The following is a 15337-nucleotide window of genomic DNA, read 5'->3' on the forward strand; positions in this document are numbered from 1 at the left end:
GGCGCCTGGTGAATGCTTGCGAGGGCTGGAGAGAAAGCCTTCGCCCTTAACCAAATTGTCTCCTGCGGGGATCCTGAGGTACCCCGGGCGTCCTCGTGGGATAGAGCGGGGCTGAGCCCCCGACTGGGCCTCCTAACGGGAGAGCGGCCGAAAACCGCCAAGCTCAGCCCCCGAAAGCTACCAATCCCTTTGTCAGTTTGAAGCTCTTCCTTTTCTCGAGGAAGCGAAACTAAGAACTCTCGGGGCCGCCTCTTAAAGTCTGCGGGCGATGGTGAAAACGGGCCGGGCAGCTGGTCCGAGCTAATGGGCAGCGAGGTGGGAAGGGGGGCGGGGCCGGAAGTATTTGGCTTAAAAAACAAAAGAGAGCCCTCGGCCACCCCAGGTTAACTTCACGTGTGTCGCTTTCTAGGGACGTGCTTTTGGCAGCGAAACTCAGAGAAAGATACACGACATGCATCCGGAACCGTGTGTTCAACTAAAGTTTATAAATTAAAAAATAAAAGCAGATATAGCTTACAAATATTCCCAATTCTTTTAATATTCTGGTTGAGTGCATGGTGCCTTTGAGAAGCGAAGAGGTGACCTGGAAGACAGCCTCGGGAAGCGCTGGACAACAGGCTAGATAGCTTGTTTTCTTCTGGATTGGGAGGGGAGGGGGGAGAGGGGGCAGGGGAGGAACCAGGAGAGAAAAGGGGAAGGGGCTTAAGGCACTGGAGAGGCTGCAGATCTCTATCTGTAGACAACGGTTTCAAAACACTGACTAGAAATATTCCCATTGGATACAAAAATAATAACAACAATAATAATTTTAATACAGCTGGAAAGTGCTACGAGTCGTAACTCCCTTTAAAAAAAGAAAGAAAGAAAGGCGAGAGTCTCCGGGAAAGTCTCCCCCAAGGTGGATCGACTGCGTTCGCTCGGGCCTCGCTAGGCCGCGTGGGGTCCCGGGAGCTGGCCGCGGACAGCGACCCAAGGGGCGTAAAACGAGGCTTACTTACATTCGGCGCAGAACGGGGCCCGTGCGGGGTCACAGACTCGGGCGCCGGAGGAGGTGGGGGGCGGGGACAGGCACTGAGACACCAAACCCAAATGAAAACGACCCAGCCGGCAGCGATCCTTCCGACGCATCCTCCGCGCTGCCCTCGGCACGACTCCTCTGGGATCGAATCGAACCCCTTCCCCTGACTCCATCTCAATCCAATTAAAAAAATAGATAGATATATATATACAAATATCTCGCTAGCATGGATACCATGAACTCGTTTGGCCGAACGGACGGAACTCTCGGCTTGCTGTGTCATGTCTGGGAAGTCGGGCAACGTGGCGAGTAACGGTTCCCCGGCCGCCCCCGCGCCTTTAAACCGCCCGCCCCCCAAATCCCCTTCCTTCCCCCGTCCTTAACGAAAAGCCACCTCAGATCCAAGAGCCGGGGTAGCCCAAGTCAAGAAATCGTAATAAATAGTGTCCTGGAGCTCTCGCCCTCGGATGGCCCGGGGGAGGCGGCGGGGCAGCGGCTCGAGCCGTGGCCGTCGTTCGCAGGGCGCCCGTCCTTCACAGGGTGCCCGTCCTTCACCGGGCGCCCGCCCTTCTCTGGGTGCCCGTCCTTCACGGGGCGCCCGCCTTCACTGGGTGCCCGCCGCGGCCGCGCAGGTGGAGAGAGCCCAGCCCGGGAGGCAGTAGTAGGGGTAGTAGTAGGAGGGCTGCAGGGAGAGCAGGGAGGGCGGCCGCAGCACCTCGCCCGGGTGGTACTGTCTCTGATCGTCCCTCACCAGCACTTTGACCGCCACCTTCTTGGCGGCCGGAGCCGAAGCCAGCAGGTCCGCGGCCATCTGGCGGCGCTTGGTCTTGTAGCGCCGGTTCTGGAACCAGATCTTCACCTGGGTCTCGGTGAGCTTCAGCGAGGCGGCCAGGTCGGCCCGCTCGGGGCCCGACAGGTAGCGCTGGTGGTTGAAGCGGCGCTCCAGCTCGAAGACCTGGGCGTGCGAGAAAGCGGCCCGCGAGCGCTTCTTGCGGGGCTTGGGCGCCGACGGCTCCTCCTCGCCCGGGCCTCCGGCGCACAGCAGCGGCTCGCACTTGCCTCCGCCGCCCGCGTCCTCCTCCGTCCGGGGGCTGCGATCTGCTGAGGCCGGGGGTGGGGGTGGGGTGGAACAAAGCGAGAAACAAAGTCAGGCTCCGGCAGCCTGAAGAGCGGAGGCCCTGCCTGCAGCCTGCCCACCCCGGGGAGAGCTGAAGGGGCTGGGGGTGGGGGCGGGAAAGCTGGAGGGGCTGGGCAGGGGGAAGAGAGCTGGAGGCTCTGGGGAGCTTTCCTGCAGACCCAGGGGCCGTCCCAGCCCCGCGGCTGAAGCTGCCCAAGAAGCTCTCCCTCCCTCGCGTGAAGCCGGAGCCGGGCGTCCACGGACGCCGCGGCTCTCTGTCCACTTGCGGGCAACCTCTGTGGCTCTCTCCTTCTCTGTCGCCTGTCACCCTGCCTCTGGCTGTCATTTCGGTCCCTCCGCCCCCTCCCCCATCTCTACCATCTTTCCCTTCTGTGCGGTCTGTCTCTTTCGTCCCCACTCCCGCGCTCACGCAACACAAACGCACACACGCAACACAAACGCACACACGCCCGCACAGATTCATACACCATCCATACCCATACCCACACATCCATATACGTACACGAGAGCCGCGTACGCACACACGAGACAGCACACAAAGGCACACTCACTCATGCACACGCTCGCGCTCACACACATACTCACAAGCACACAGTCACACACGCGCGCACACACACTCACACCCCCCAGCACCAGGCAAGTCTCCCTGTTTCTCATTAGCACCTGGTAGGTCGCTATCATAGTGGCGAAGGGAGTTGGGGAGGGGGGTGAGAGAGTGGACTTGAAGTCTACAGAGCTCCCCCCCGCCCCCCGGGTGACAGGGCGTGCTAGGGGCAGTCGGGAGACGAGCTTGGCTTGTGGTTTCCCTCTCCCCCTTTTGCGGCTCCCGCACCCGGGGTGGAAGTCGGAGGCTGGGACAGGGAGCCAGGACCTTTCCTAATTTCCTTGGACGCGCTTTCCCTTTTTTTTTTTTTTTTCGGGAGTTGAGGAGGGTGTGTAGGGGTGGTTGTCCCTCGTTCCCCAACTCCAGCTCCCGTCTCCCGGCTCACAACCCTCGGGGAAACAGAATCCCCGTGAAGCCGGCCTTCCGCAGCTAGTCCGAAACTGCCCGGCGCTCCATAGCGCCCCGAGGCCTAAGGCTGCGGGCGAACGGGGCAGGGGCGCTCGCCCCCGGGCGCTGGGGCTCTGCTCTGCCGAGAGCCGGCGCCCCAGGCCGGGAGCTCTCCCGGAGGAGTCTCGGCCCCGAGGGCAGCCGCGGAAATGCGGCCCCGCAGGCTCCTGGAAAGGCTTTCCTGCGGGTCCCGGCTGCCCTGGGTCCCGGGCCTCCTCCCCCGCTCTGCCCTCAGCTCGGCTCAACTCGGCAGCAAGCTTTGGAACCGCTGGCTCCGCGGGGGCCCCGGATCCGAGTTCCCTGGTCCCCAACTCTCCTGCCTCGCCCTGGCAAGGCTTTCGTGGCGAGCTCTCTTGGCCTTAATCTTTTTCCCAAACTTCTGGTTCCCTTCAGGTCTCCCCTTAAAGAGGAACCGGGGCTTTGGAGGCCACATTCTCGAGCATCCTGGGCTCCGTGGCAAGGCTAGGATGCTGGGCCCGCGTGGGAAGGGAAGTGGGGAAGTGGGGTCCCTCGTTCAGCGGGGCGCACGTGCTCGCAGCCGGGAGTGGGGACCTCCGAACAGGCGCGGAGGCTTCTCACGAGGGGTCCCCTTCCCCTAGGGAAAGTGGGCCGAGGTTCTGGCTCCGGGCTGCCTGGCAGGAGCTCGCTTACTGCTCGGTCGTATCCCAGCTAGTCGCGGGGACCGAGCCCACGCGTGATAGTGCATTCCCGGACTCGGGTCCCAGGCTGCAGGGGCCCCTTCTCCTCCTCCCTCCGCTCCCGTCGCCCAAACCCAGCTCCGCTCCCCTCCCGTTCTCCCAGCAACTCGAGCCGACCTGAGACGCTGGCTGACATCTCGCTGTCACTGAGGCCGGGGGGCTCGTCCTCCAGCTCCTTGGCCTGGGCCTCGGGGCCCGGCGGCGTCTCGTGGGGGCGGCCCGCGCCGCCGGCCAGCCCCGCCAGTCCCGCAGCCTCCGCCGGCCCGCGCCGCTCGCCGTCGTTCTCGTCGCTCAGAGCCGAGTCCGAGTCCCAGCCCCTGGGGCTCCCCGCCGCCCGGCCCCCGGCCCCCGCCGCGGCCGCCGCGGCTCTGGGCCCCGCGGGGGAGGGCAGCAGCAGCGTCTCCCCCGCTCCCCCCACGGCCCCGGAGTCCGTGTCTCCAAAAAGCCGCCAGCAACAGGCTGGAGCGGCGGCCGCGGCCCCCCGGACCGATCCGCGCTGGCCCGCCCGCTCCTCCTTCTTGTTAAGTATCGCCTGGATGGAGAAAGGCGTCAAGGTGCTAGCGCCGCGGACAGCCATCGGCCCCCCGAGGGCCAGCGGGCCAGGCCCGGGCAGCAGCAGCCACGGCGATCCGGCCCGCACGGAGAGCAGGAGCGAGCGAGCCCGCGAGCCGCCGGGAAGAGAGCACCGATGCGCCTGGAGGGCCCCCAGCCCACTGCTCCGCGCGGCTCCCTCCCTGTCACCGAAACCTCCGCCCCACCCCCACCCCCCCTCTCCTCGGCCCTCCCCGGTCTCCAGCCTCCCAGGCCCGCCCCGGCCTCCGGCCCCCACCCCGCCCTCCGCTCCAGTGCCAGAGGCTCCTCCGGGCTCAGCTGGAGGATCTCATGGCGCGGCCGCCGCGGCCCCCGCTCGCTCCGCTCGGCTCCGGAGTGGAGGGGCTCGGGAGGGAGGGGGCGGCGCGCGGGGGCGGGGGCGGGGAGAGGAGGCGTTCTGGCCGGGTGAGCTCCGGCGTGCCGTCCTCTCGGGAGCCGGGCAGCCGCGGCCGCCTGGGACCCTTCCCCTGCCTGGCTCCTCTCCCTCTCTTCTGCCCCGGCTCTCCGGGGCCCTCCGGCGGGGCTCCTGCTCCAGCTGTGGCTACGGGAGCCGGCTGGGGTGGGCAGCTGGATTCGGGCCCCGCAGGACGCTTTCCCCGCCCCCCTCCCGCTTCTATCTGTTTCTTTTCTCTTTCCTTCTCCTTTTTCTCCCAGCACTGGTGTCATTGCTCACCTATGAGTGACAGCTGCGGCCCACGCCTTCCCATTGGGCGGGGCCGGACTCAGGCCGGCAGCCGATTGGCCGGCTCCGGCTGGGCACTGTTGATTTTAACCGACAGGACGGTGCGAGTCGCCGAGGGGAAGACTCGGGTTGGGGCTTAACCCCTTGCGCTCTAGCTGCTGCTCCCGCAGACGGGCGTCCTCCGAAACGCAGGGCATCCCAAAGGCCGCTTCCCCAGCCATGTCTCTCTCTCCAGTAACAGATTTCAGCGCACGCAACCCCCGGGGGCGCAGCCAGAAGGCGCTCTGAGGTTAAGGCAAACGCGGATTCCCGCGGCGACAACTGGTAGCTCTTTTCGAAAAGATTCGATAAATCAACAGATAGGACACGCCCCCTCTCCCCTGCTTCCTGTGACTCAGTTCTAGGCGTGTTCCGTCCCCTCGTCCCTCCAGATGTCCGGGAAAGCAGTGCCATAAGCAAAGCGCTCCCCAGCCAAAGGATTCTTTCTCGGCACCCCGCAAAACGCCGACGCGCCTTCCGGGCGGCCCCCCAAGAGTCGGAGACCTCGCGGGCCCCGAAGGCTGCGTTTCACTTTGAGTTTGCTGAATCTGGTTCTGGAAGCGAAGCTTCCCAGTTTTCCTTAGAAGTAAAATTCAATACAAGTTGAACATCTTTAGGCTTACTTTTTTAAAAAAAAATTGTTAGAAACGGGCACCAGTTGGCTGTTATTCTGTGTAGTGGATCCACTGAAAATTGTTTTTTTAAAAGCAGACTTTAGATGCACCGAAGAAACCAGTTCTCTTGCAAACTATTGCGTTTACACATGGGCCACGAATGTCACACAATTCTGGTCAAGCACCACTGTCGTGCTCCGTAAAACTAACGTGACATCACGCTAAGTTCAAAGTGGGACAACGCTCATCCTTCAGAGCGCTGGGATTACTGAGGTCCGCCACTGACGGCCCATTTCCTTCCCCCCACTTTTGTTAGAAAGAGAAAGGGGTTGTCGGGGGCGGTACTCGAGGGAAATTCCACTGTTATTCACATGTCCCGCCCTGGAAAAGGCCGTCTGGGGGCCTCGTTTCTGTTTCTAACACGTTTCCCTCGCCTTGATTGGGGCTGTTTTTAGAAAAACTTCAAGGGAGAAATCATTTCTTCAGCTTCCACGGAGGGCAAACTGACGCAATTTTGCCGGTGCCCGGGAGAGGGAAATTATTTGGGGCTGAAGGTAGAAGGAGGGGAGGGAGGATCTGGTCCTCCCCCTGGTTCTTCGACGCCGGCCCTCTGCTGCGGCCACTCAACTGGCCCAAAGCACCAGGGGATGGTGGCTGAGAAGCCATTTTTAGGCTCCAAGACTGCCATCGACAGGTGACTTTGGGCAGGTCGGCAGCCGTGGCCGGTGCCGAGGAGCCTGCTTTAAGGGACGAGGCTTTGACAGGAATGGAGCATCCCGGGAGCGCCGAAACCGCCCCGGAGATGGGAACTGAGAGCAGCCTTGGGTTCTGGACGTGAGGTCGTTCAGGGAGCCACAGCAAGCCGCTGACCCGAGCAACCGCACTAGCCGAGGACTCCCCAGCAGTGGAAGGGGCTTTCTGGGGGATTCGAGGCTGTGTTAGTGTGGTTGCCCCCTCTCTGTGACTGACAGGACCCTTAAGGAACACGACTGAGGCTGTCTTGGCTCTGAGCGCGTGGTTTCCGCGTTAAGAAGCGGTTTGGAGCTCCACTGGGCCGCCCTCGAGCGTAGTTTTTGCTGTGAGTTTCTCGCTCTGCGGCAGCGTCAGCATGGTGGGCTGGGGGCGAGTGGAGTGGTTCCCGAGGCGCCCGTGAGTGCGTGGTGCGGGGTTCCTCGGCGTGGGTAAAAAAAGATTCTCGGGGAAGGGGGTGTGGGGGAACGGGCTTATTTGCGGACGCCGGGTGAGCCGGGGACAGCCGGGACGGAGGCGTGTGTGCAGGGCCCGCTCACGCAGGAAGGCTCTGGCAGGAGCGAGCTAGAGAATAAAAGGCCGGCCTTGGCGGGGCGGAGGGAGGGGGAGAGACCGTTTTACATTCCTGGACTCCTGCTTCACCCGGGTGCCCGCAAGCCTGCTTCGCGAACCCCCAGGCCCAGCTAGCGGGGATACCTGCAGTTACTTCCCAACGGTTGGGATTCTTTCCCCCCGCTTTCTCAGAGCTGCCCAGGGGAAGTGGGGCCAGGCCCCGGCCCGAACCCGCGGCGCGCTGGGGGCGCACGTGCCGCCTCTGGGGAGCGCCGAGCTTGAGGGGGCAGGCGGGGGCATGCCAGTGGGCACTGAGCACAAAGGGGTCCAGCCTTGAGGACGCTCTGAAGGAGGGGAGAAGGCTGCGGAGCTGGCCGCTGGTACGAGCCTACGCTTGCCTGCCCGGCCGGCCGCTCCCGGCCCTGGCGCTGCAGCCCGAGCCGCCGCGGCCTCCGGCCGCCTGGGTGGTCTGCTCTGCGCTTTGGCTTTTCTGCAGCTTGAAAAAGCCGCCTCGGTAGGCGGTGGGTAGCAGGCGGTGGGCAGCGCCGCCGCCTCTTTCCTCCTCTTCGCTGTCCCCTCTTCGCCATCCCTCTCTTTTCCCCCTTTCTCTCGCCGCTTCTCTTGCCCCCTCTCTCCATCTTGTAGCTCCTTCACGCTCCTGCTTCCCCACTTTTCTTGGGCATCTCCTCTCACCCTGGCTCTTTCCTGTGTCCTGTGCTCATTCATTCTTGTCTTTTTCCCTGCAGCCCCCCGCCCCAACCCCCGTTCTGCCTTTCTTCTCTCCCTCGTCCTCCTTCCCCGCCTCCCTTCCCTCTGCCCAGCCTCCTCCCGCGGCGGGCGCTGAGCTTCTCGGGTTTGTTGGTCCTGCGACCTAGAAGCTGAATCATTGGCCCCGGGCACAAGTGCCCGCAGGGCCACCGCTAGATGCGCAGCTCCCGGGGCCTCCCCGTGACATCTGCCTCCCGCAGCTACCGGACAGCCAGCGGGCACCTTCTCCCCTGTCGGCCGCCAGATCCTTCCCAGTCGCGGGGCCCACTGGGCGAAACCCCCTTTCCCCTCCTGGGGGAGCCTGGGTGAAATCTCGCCTGCAGTTGCGAAGGGAATCGCCTAGGCCTCGGGGAAGGACGCCGGGAGGGGCCGGCAGGCGCAGGAAATCCGGGAGAAAGCAAAATGCTGGGCGCTCGGTCCGCTGGGCCCCGGCCCCCGAGGCGCCAGTGTGGCCGGCCGCCCCAGGGAGCGGTCACGTCGTACCACGGGTCCCAACTCGCGAGAGCCGGGAGCCCCAGGCTGGGGGTCGGGCCGCCGTGCTCGTGGACACCCCAGATCCGCGGCAGCCAGGGTGCCCACGTCCGAAAACGGCGGGGGCGTCGGACAGAGGGGGTGCACGCGGTAGCAGAGAGACCTCCAGACACGGGTACGGGGAGGCAGAGGGACCAACACTCGGGCACAGAAACCAGAGACAGCTACGGAGAACTGGAGACACATGAGACTCGAGAGGGAAAGCCCGAGGCGGAGGGAGAGAAACTCGGAGAACCGAACCAGAAGAGCGGCGAGGGAAAACTCGCAGCCAGGACCCACGGGGGCGAGGGGCGCTGCTCCCCAGCTCTAGGGAAACGCAGAAGGGAAATCCATCGAGGCGCACCCTGGGAGGGCACCCGGACACTGCGGGACCCACAGTCCCCTAGTTAATCACCACACCTCGTCCCCGAGTGTTCGCTCCCCACGCCAGACACTGCCTGACTCCGGGAACATTTTAAATAAACTCTCGGCATCATGATTCTTCCTTCGTTTTTCTCTCGCTCTCTTTCTTTTTCTTTCCTTCCTCTTCTATTTTCCCCTCCCTCCCTTTTTTCCTTCCTTTTTTTTCCTTTTCATTTCTTTTTCTCTTTTTATTTTCTCCTCCCTCCCTCCCTTTTTTGCTCCTTCCTTCCTTTTCTTTCATTTCTTTCTCTCTAAACCGTCCTAGCAACAAATAACTATTTCAAGTTTTGCAAATCTCACAGGCGCAGAGAGAGTTCGCTTTGGGCCTTCCGTTCACTTTCAGGAGTGGCGTGGAAAGAAGTGAGGGCTAAGGTTCCTTAAAAGCTATTATTAATCTAGGCTGGGAGCCGGGCATTAGGGAAGGTGACGCGCGCCACCTAGAGAGCATCCCTTCTCACTGCGGAGTCTTTTCCTCTGTCCGTTCTTAGAACGCTCCTAGAACGTCGGAAGGAGCAGGGACCCAGAGGGATTGAGATCCCATTTGCAGACAAGGAAACTGGAAAAAAGTTTCTGTTAGGCACGTTGGAAAATGTGCCGCTCCCACAACTGATCGTCTTGCCTAGGCCGATTGTCCGTCCCGGCAGGCCTTGGATGCCTTTGTAGAGTAGCTGGTGGACAAGTTCCTTCCGCAGACTCTTCATCCTCAAATTCGTCCTTCATACTGCTGAGAAGTAACTTCCCCCAAGTAACACTGGTTCTGTCCTTCTCTCACTCAAAACCTCCTGGAAAGGCTGCCAGTCTGGTCTGAAAGGGCTTCACATCTCTCTCACCCTGCTCCTGTTGGCTCTAGTTTTCAGTTCCTTTCTCATTTTGGCCCAAATTGGTGTTGGGAACAAACCTCCTTAATTTTCTTTTTTTCATAATGAACTCAAGTGTTGTAAGGATTTCCTCCTAGAAGTCTCTCCAGTCTTCCAGGCTGAAAATGTCCTCTTCCTCCTGAGATTTCTCATGGCACCTGATTACTCATGGCCCAAACCTGCTCTACTTATAAGAATGATTTTAGTGGATCTTCTTTTCCCTTATTTGATTGTAATATGCTCCAACAGCTCTCATCTGGACTACTGGAGGAACTCCTCCACTGATCTCTCTGCCTCTGGGTTGGGCTCTTTCCAATCCCTCTTCCTTGCTCTTGGCAAACTGATGTTCTCTAATAGGGATCCAACCATTTTTCCTTGCTCAAAAAATCTCACTAGTTCCAATTCCTAATCCAGTAATGCTCCTTCCCTTCTCTGCTCCTCTTCCCCTCCTCCCCCCTTACCTCTAACATACTGACTCTAGGATAAAATACTGTTGGCATTAGCAAAAAAAATTAGCTACTTTTATTCCTAACAAGTGTGATTTACATTAAGCCAACTGTGACTAGAGGCTAGGAACAATGTTACCTTAAGTGTGCTAGGGCCCGGCAGCCAGGGGGGAAACAACTTGATTTGACATTTAAATCCATTTCCCATATAGTTCCCCAATTTATTTCATATGACTATTCTTAATACACTCTCCATTTCACTCTCCAAACTACCCTACTTGCTGTTTTGGATAAGATATTTCAATCTGCAGGAGACCTAGCCAAGATGGTAGAGAGAAGTCAGAAAGCTGTCTGACTTTTCCTCAGTTTCCCTTGAAAATAATTTTAAATCAAACCTCTGAACAGATTCTGGAGTGGCAGAAATTACAGAGATGGAACGAAACTATTTTTCAGCTTAAGACGGCTTGGAAGGACTTTAGGAAAGATCTGATTCACTTGGGTGAAATGAGAGTGCAATGCAGCACACGTGTTTTCCAGGAAAGGCAGCCAGGCGGCCTTAGCCACAGCACCGATCGGCAATGGAGACCCCTTAGTAATGGCTCAACAGGATAGCAGCACAACACAAACAAAAACTCCTGGGAGGCCTGGAGACAATACATCAGTCAGGCTTCCCCAGTGCTGTGAGCATGTCACCAAGCATCAGAAGCCCCAACGCTCAAAGTCAGTGACCTCACCCATGGCCCGGAGCACATGAAGCTTGGGAACTTGCCTCCTGTGCTACAGTAGAATCAACTTTAAAAGTTATGAAATGGGAGGAGGAGGAAGGGAAGAAAATGAGCAAGGAACTAAAAAGAACCTTGACCACAAAAAGTTATTATGGTGACAGGGGAGATCAAAACACCAAATCAGAAGATGACAAAATGCTTACATGTAAAACCTTAAAGGGGGATATGAATTGGTCTCAAGCCCAAAGTGCCTTCTTGGAAGATCTCAAAATAGTTGTTAGAAGTCAGATAAGAGAGATAGAAGAAAAATTAGGAAAAGAAACGAGAGGTTTGCAAGAGTCACTAGCTTGGAAAAGGAAGGATGAAAATTCACTGAAAAAAATTTCTTTGAAAAATGCAATTGGCTAAATGCAAAAAAAAAAAAAAAAAAAAAAAATCCCCCAAAGAAAACATCAACTTTAAAAAGTAGAACTGGCCAAATGGAAAAAGGAAGTATAAAAGCTTAACTAAAGAAAATCATTCCTTAAAAATTAAAACTGGACAAATGGAAGCTCAATGTCTTTGAGACATCAAGAATCAACAAAATAAATAAATAAAAAGAATGGGAAAAAAAAATAGCAGAAAGTGTAAAATACCTCACTGGAAAAACAACCAATCTAGCAAATAAATCCAGGAGAGATAATTTAAGACTTATATCAAAAAAAGATCCTGGACAGCATCTTTCAAGAAACCATCAAAGAAAACTGCCCTTGATAGCCCTTGATATCCTAGAATCAGAGGGCAAAATAGTCACTGAAAAAATCCATCATCACCTCCTGAAAGAGATCCCACAATGCAAACACCCAAGAAATATTATAGTGAAATTCCAGAATTATAAGGTCAAGAAAAAAATTACTGCAAGCGGTCACAAACAAACAAAAAAACCCAATTCAAATACTGAGGAGCTACAGTCAGGATTACCAAGGAGTTAGCAGTTTTTACATTAAAGGAACAGAAGGCCTGGAATGTGGTATTTCAGAAGGCAAAGGGCCTTGGATTACAACCAAGAATAAATTACCCAGCAAAACTGAGTGTAATCTTTCAGGGAAAAAGATAGATATTCAATGAAACAGGGCACTTTCAAACTTTCCTGATGAAAAGGTCAGAGCGGAAGAGAAAAGAGCTCCCCCATATTTTAGTCTTTCAAATAATAGGACATATAGGGCAGAATTGAGTGAGGGGCCAGGGGAGAGGATAACTATGAAGCCTCGGCTGCGTACTAAGCACTTTACTGACATTATCTAATGAAGCAGCTCTTCTGGCTGGGAAATCAGCAGAAAGCATTGAAGAAAAGGCAGAGGTTGTGCTGCACTAAAGTAAAGATGAACTCCAATCAATCAACAAGGATTTATTAGTTACCTACCAGGCTCTGTGCTGAATGCTGGGGATGGGGTTGGGGGAAGCAGTCACCCCCTCAGAGAACCAACATGCCCATGGGAAAAGCGGCAAGTCTGCTTAGAGGGGATGGCACAAAAAGCTGTGGGTGAGGGAGAGGGAAAGACTTCTTTGTTTTGTGAAGTATCAGACTTCTGTCTGATAAAGCAAGTATTTCTTAAATAATAGTTTTTTATTTTTAAAATACGCGCAAAGATAGTTTTCAACATTCACCCTGTAAAACCTTGTGTTCCAAATTTTTCTCCCTCCCTTCCTCCACTCTCTCCCCTAGACAGCAAGTAATCCAATATGTTAAACATGTGCAATTCTTTTATACGTATTTCCACATTTACCATGCTGCACAAGAAAGATCGAAAGGGAAAAAAAAAAATGAGAAAGAAGAAAAAGCAAGCAAACTACAACAAAAGTGAAAATCCTATCTTGTGATCCACACTCAGTCCCACAGTCCTTTCTCTGGGTATAAATGGCTTTCTCTATCACAAGATTATTGGAACTATTCCGAATCACCTCGCTATTGAGTTAAGCCATGTCTATCACAACTGATCATTGTATAATCTTCTTGTTGCCGTGTACAATGATCTCCTGGTCCTGCTCATTTCACTCAGCATCAGTTCCTGTGAGTCTCCTCAGGCCTTTCTAAAATTATCCTCCTGGTCATTTCTTACAGAACAGTAATATTCCACAACATTCACATCCCATCACTTATTCAGCCATTCCCCAGCTGATGGGCAGCCACTCAGTTTCTAGTTCCTTGCCACTACACAAAGAATTGTCACAAACATTTTGGCATATACAGGTCTCTCTCCCTTCTTGAAGATCTCTTTGGCATATAAACCCAATAGAAACACTGCAGGGTCAAAGGGGATGCAGTTTGATGGCCCTTTGGGCATAGTTCCAAATTGCTCTCCAGAATGGTCGGATCAGGTCACAATCCCACCAATGATGTATTAGTGTGAGGAAAAGACTTCCTGCAAAAAGGCTGGGAGCTGTCCTCAAGGCTGTGTCCAAGGGGAGGAGGGAGAGCTCTCTTACCCTTCAGATCAGCCAAGGAAGGACATGCGAATTGTGGGAGGGGGAAGGAGGTCACTGGATCGAAGGGCATGAAGAGAAGTAAAATATAAGAGGCCTGGAAAAGTAACAAGTCGGATTAGAGAGAGCACGAGATGCCAAATAAAAGACTGTCTGGTCCTGGTGTAAAAAGGAGCCACGGGACTTACTGCGGGAGGAGGGCGAGATGACGACCTCTGCTTTAGGAAAAAACATTTTGGCAGATGAGTGGAGGATGGGAAGGACAAGCTAGGACAGTGAGGACAAGAGGTCAGGAGGACCTGAACTAGGATGTGGCCTGTGGCCGATGGGGAAGACGTCCTAGAGAAAGAAGTGATGAAATTTGGCAGACGGCTTGATATTTGAGACAGGAGACAAGATGCAAGAGAAGTTGTTTTGAAAATACCGAGTTTGATACCTCTACAACTATTTCACACCCGGCAGAAATGCGGTTAGAAGAGTCATCTCCCAGAGAGAACTGCAGTCACCCTCTGAGACATCCAGAAAGAAAAGGGCCCAGGATGGTCTGGGGAGACGCCTTTTAGGGCCTGACCCAGATAATCCAGGACAAGACTGAAGAATGGTCAGACAGGTGGGAGAACCAAGTAAAGCGGTCATGAGGACCCCAAAAGGAGAATGTGGGAGAGGGTGATCAACAATGTAAAATCCGGCCCCAGAGGTACTTAGAGAGACCCCTGCAGGTGTGGTGTGAGGGGTAGGCAGCATCCGCTGCTGGACTTAAGGGAGACTTAAGGAGGCAAGACTTGGAGTCTAGGACTAGTCCAGCACGGCAGGGCGTTCCCTCCCTGGATCCGCGTAGCAGCCTGCGCATGGAGGCAAACCAGTGAAGCGCCTTACCCGGGATGATGTAACCTTTTTTTTTTCTCTCAGAAAAACATCCAACATTTACCTACTGAAATCTCAGATTGTCCTTTGAAATATTAAAAACCAAACCAAACCTTTTTTTCAGTCATATTTGCCAGATTACATAATGCTTGTAAATAATGAAAATCTTTCTCTTTTGTATTTTTGGCTTAATTCACTATAATTTTTAAGTAAATCAACTAGTGTAAACATTTATAGGTAGAAAAAAAGGATTTTCAATATAAAACCAAGGTCAAGAAATAGCCAAGTTACCTAGAGATACGAGAGTGGAGCTGAGCAGACCTGGGGCCATTCTGGTGCCTTTTCTGTTTTCCACCAACAAACACTGGGGGAGTTTGCACTGTCCTACCGCAGGGGCACATGGCTGGCATTGGGAGGGGGCTCCTCTTGGACAGCGAAGGGCTCTCTTCTCTCCCGGGGCGACTCAGACGAACACTGCATTTGCAGCCAGGAGATCAGGAGCAGTAACTAAGCAGCTCTGCGGCCTGGGACAAGGCCCTCACCGAGTTCGGATTCGGATTCTTATTGGCTCTTCTACAGCCTGGTTTGAGAGTTCATTTCTCTGAATGTTTTACGTTCTATTTATTTGTGCTTGACTATCTTTCTGTCTGTGAACACAGAAGCGGATGAAGGAGCTGCCTATCCAACAGCTTATTTTCAAGGCAAAATGGGGGGGAGGGAGGTTATAGTCAAGTATTTGATGAACTAAAAAAAGGTGGCTGATAACTAAAAAATTTCTTCCAGATTTCTGTGGAGAAATCATAAAAACAGTACGTATTTTAACATCTAAATCAGAATTCTGTGACATGTCCAGACAGGTGAGGAATTAGGTTGAAAGTAAAGCATTATTAAAACAATTCACCTTTATAGTAAGGTTCTTATATATGTGTTTCCGTCACATTTCTTTTCAGAGGAAGAATCAAGGGGTCGGACTAAGTAATGCTCGAAATCCCTTCTAGCCCTACAAATTCTATGGAGCTTTGGTCCAAATTTCGTCATAGGGAAAAAACATCAGTTTATGTTTGTTAGGTTAGGGCTGTACTGTCACTGTATGACAACTCACAGGGAGTCATCTGAGGAATTTAAAAACAGAAAAATATCTTACAACT

The 15337-nt window shown here is 55.1% G+C and overlaps 1 protein-coding gene across 2 annotated transcripts; it reads right to left on the bottom strand.

Annotated features, from left to right (window-relative positions):
- Window positions 1-456: 456 nt before the first annotated feature.
- NKX3-2 (NK3 homeobox 2) lies at window positions 457-4496 on the bottom strand. 2 transcript variants are annotated; one of them, XM_051965183.1, is made up of 2 exons: window positions 4023-4496; window positions 457-2116 (listed from the first exon to the last, which is right to left on the bottom strand). In XM_051965183.1, exons 1-2 carry the CDS (start codon window positions 4480-4482, stop codon window positions 1623-1625), a joined length of 954 nt encoding a protein of 317 aa, XP_051821143.1. In that variant the 5' UTR covers window positions 4483-4496; the 3' UTR covers window positions 457-1622. The 2 variants fall into 2 exon arrangements, with proteins under 2 accessions (XP_051821143.1, XP_051821144.1); XM_051965184.1 differs by having other exon boundaries at window positions 457-2119.
- Between the last annotated feature and the right edge of the window lie 10841 nt (window positions 4497-15337).

The sequence above is a fragment of the Antechinus flavipes genome, chromosome 6 (assembly GCF_016432865.1).
Source record: "Antechinus flavipes isolate AdamAnt ecotype Samford, QLD, Australia chromosome 6, AdamAnt_v2, whole genome shotgun sequence".
Classification (NCBI taxonomy): domain Eukaryota; kingdom Metazoa; phylum Chordata; class Mammalia; order Dasyuromorphia; family Dasyuridae; genus Antechinus; species Antechinus flavipes.

What these genes read in the sequence shown, in the direction of transcription:
- NKX3-2 (XM_051965184.1), bottom strand. Translation starts at nt 4,482, where the DNA reads ATGGCTGTCCGCGGCGCTAGCACCTTGACGCCTTTCTCCATCCAGGCG. An exon ending in GATGTCAGCCAGCGTCTCAG is followed by an intron (nt 2,120 to 4,022) that starts GTCGGCTCGAGT and finishes CCCCGGCCTCAG; the next exon opens with CAGATCGCAGCCCCCGGACG.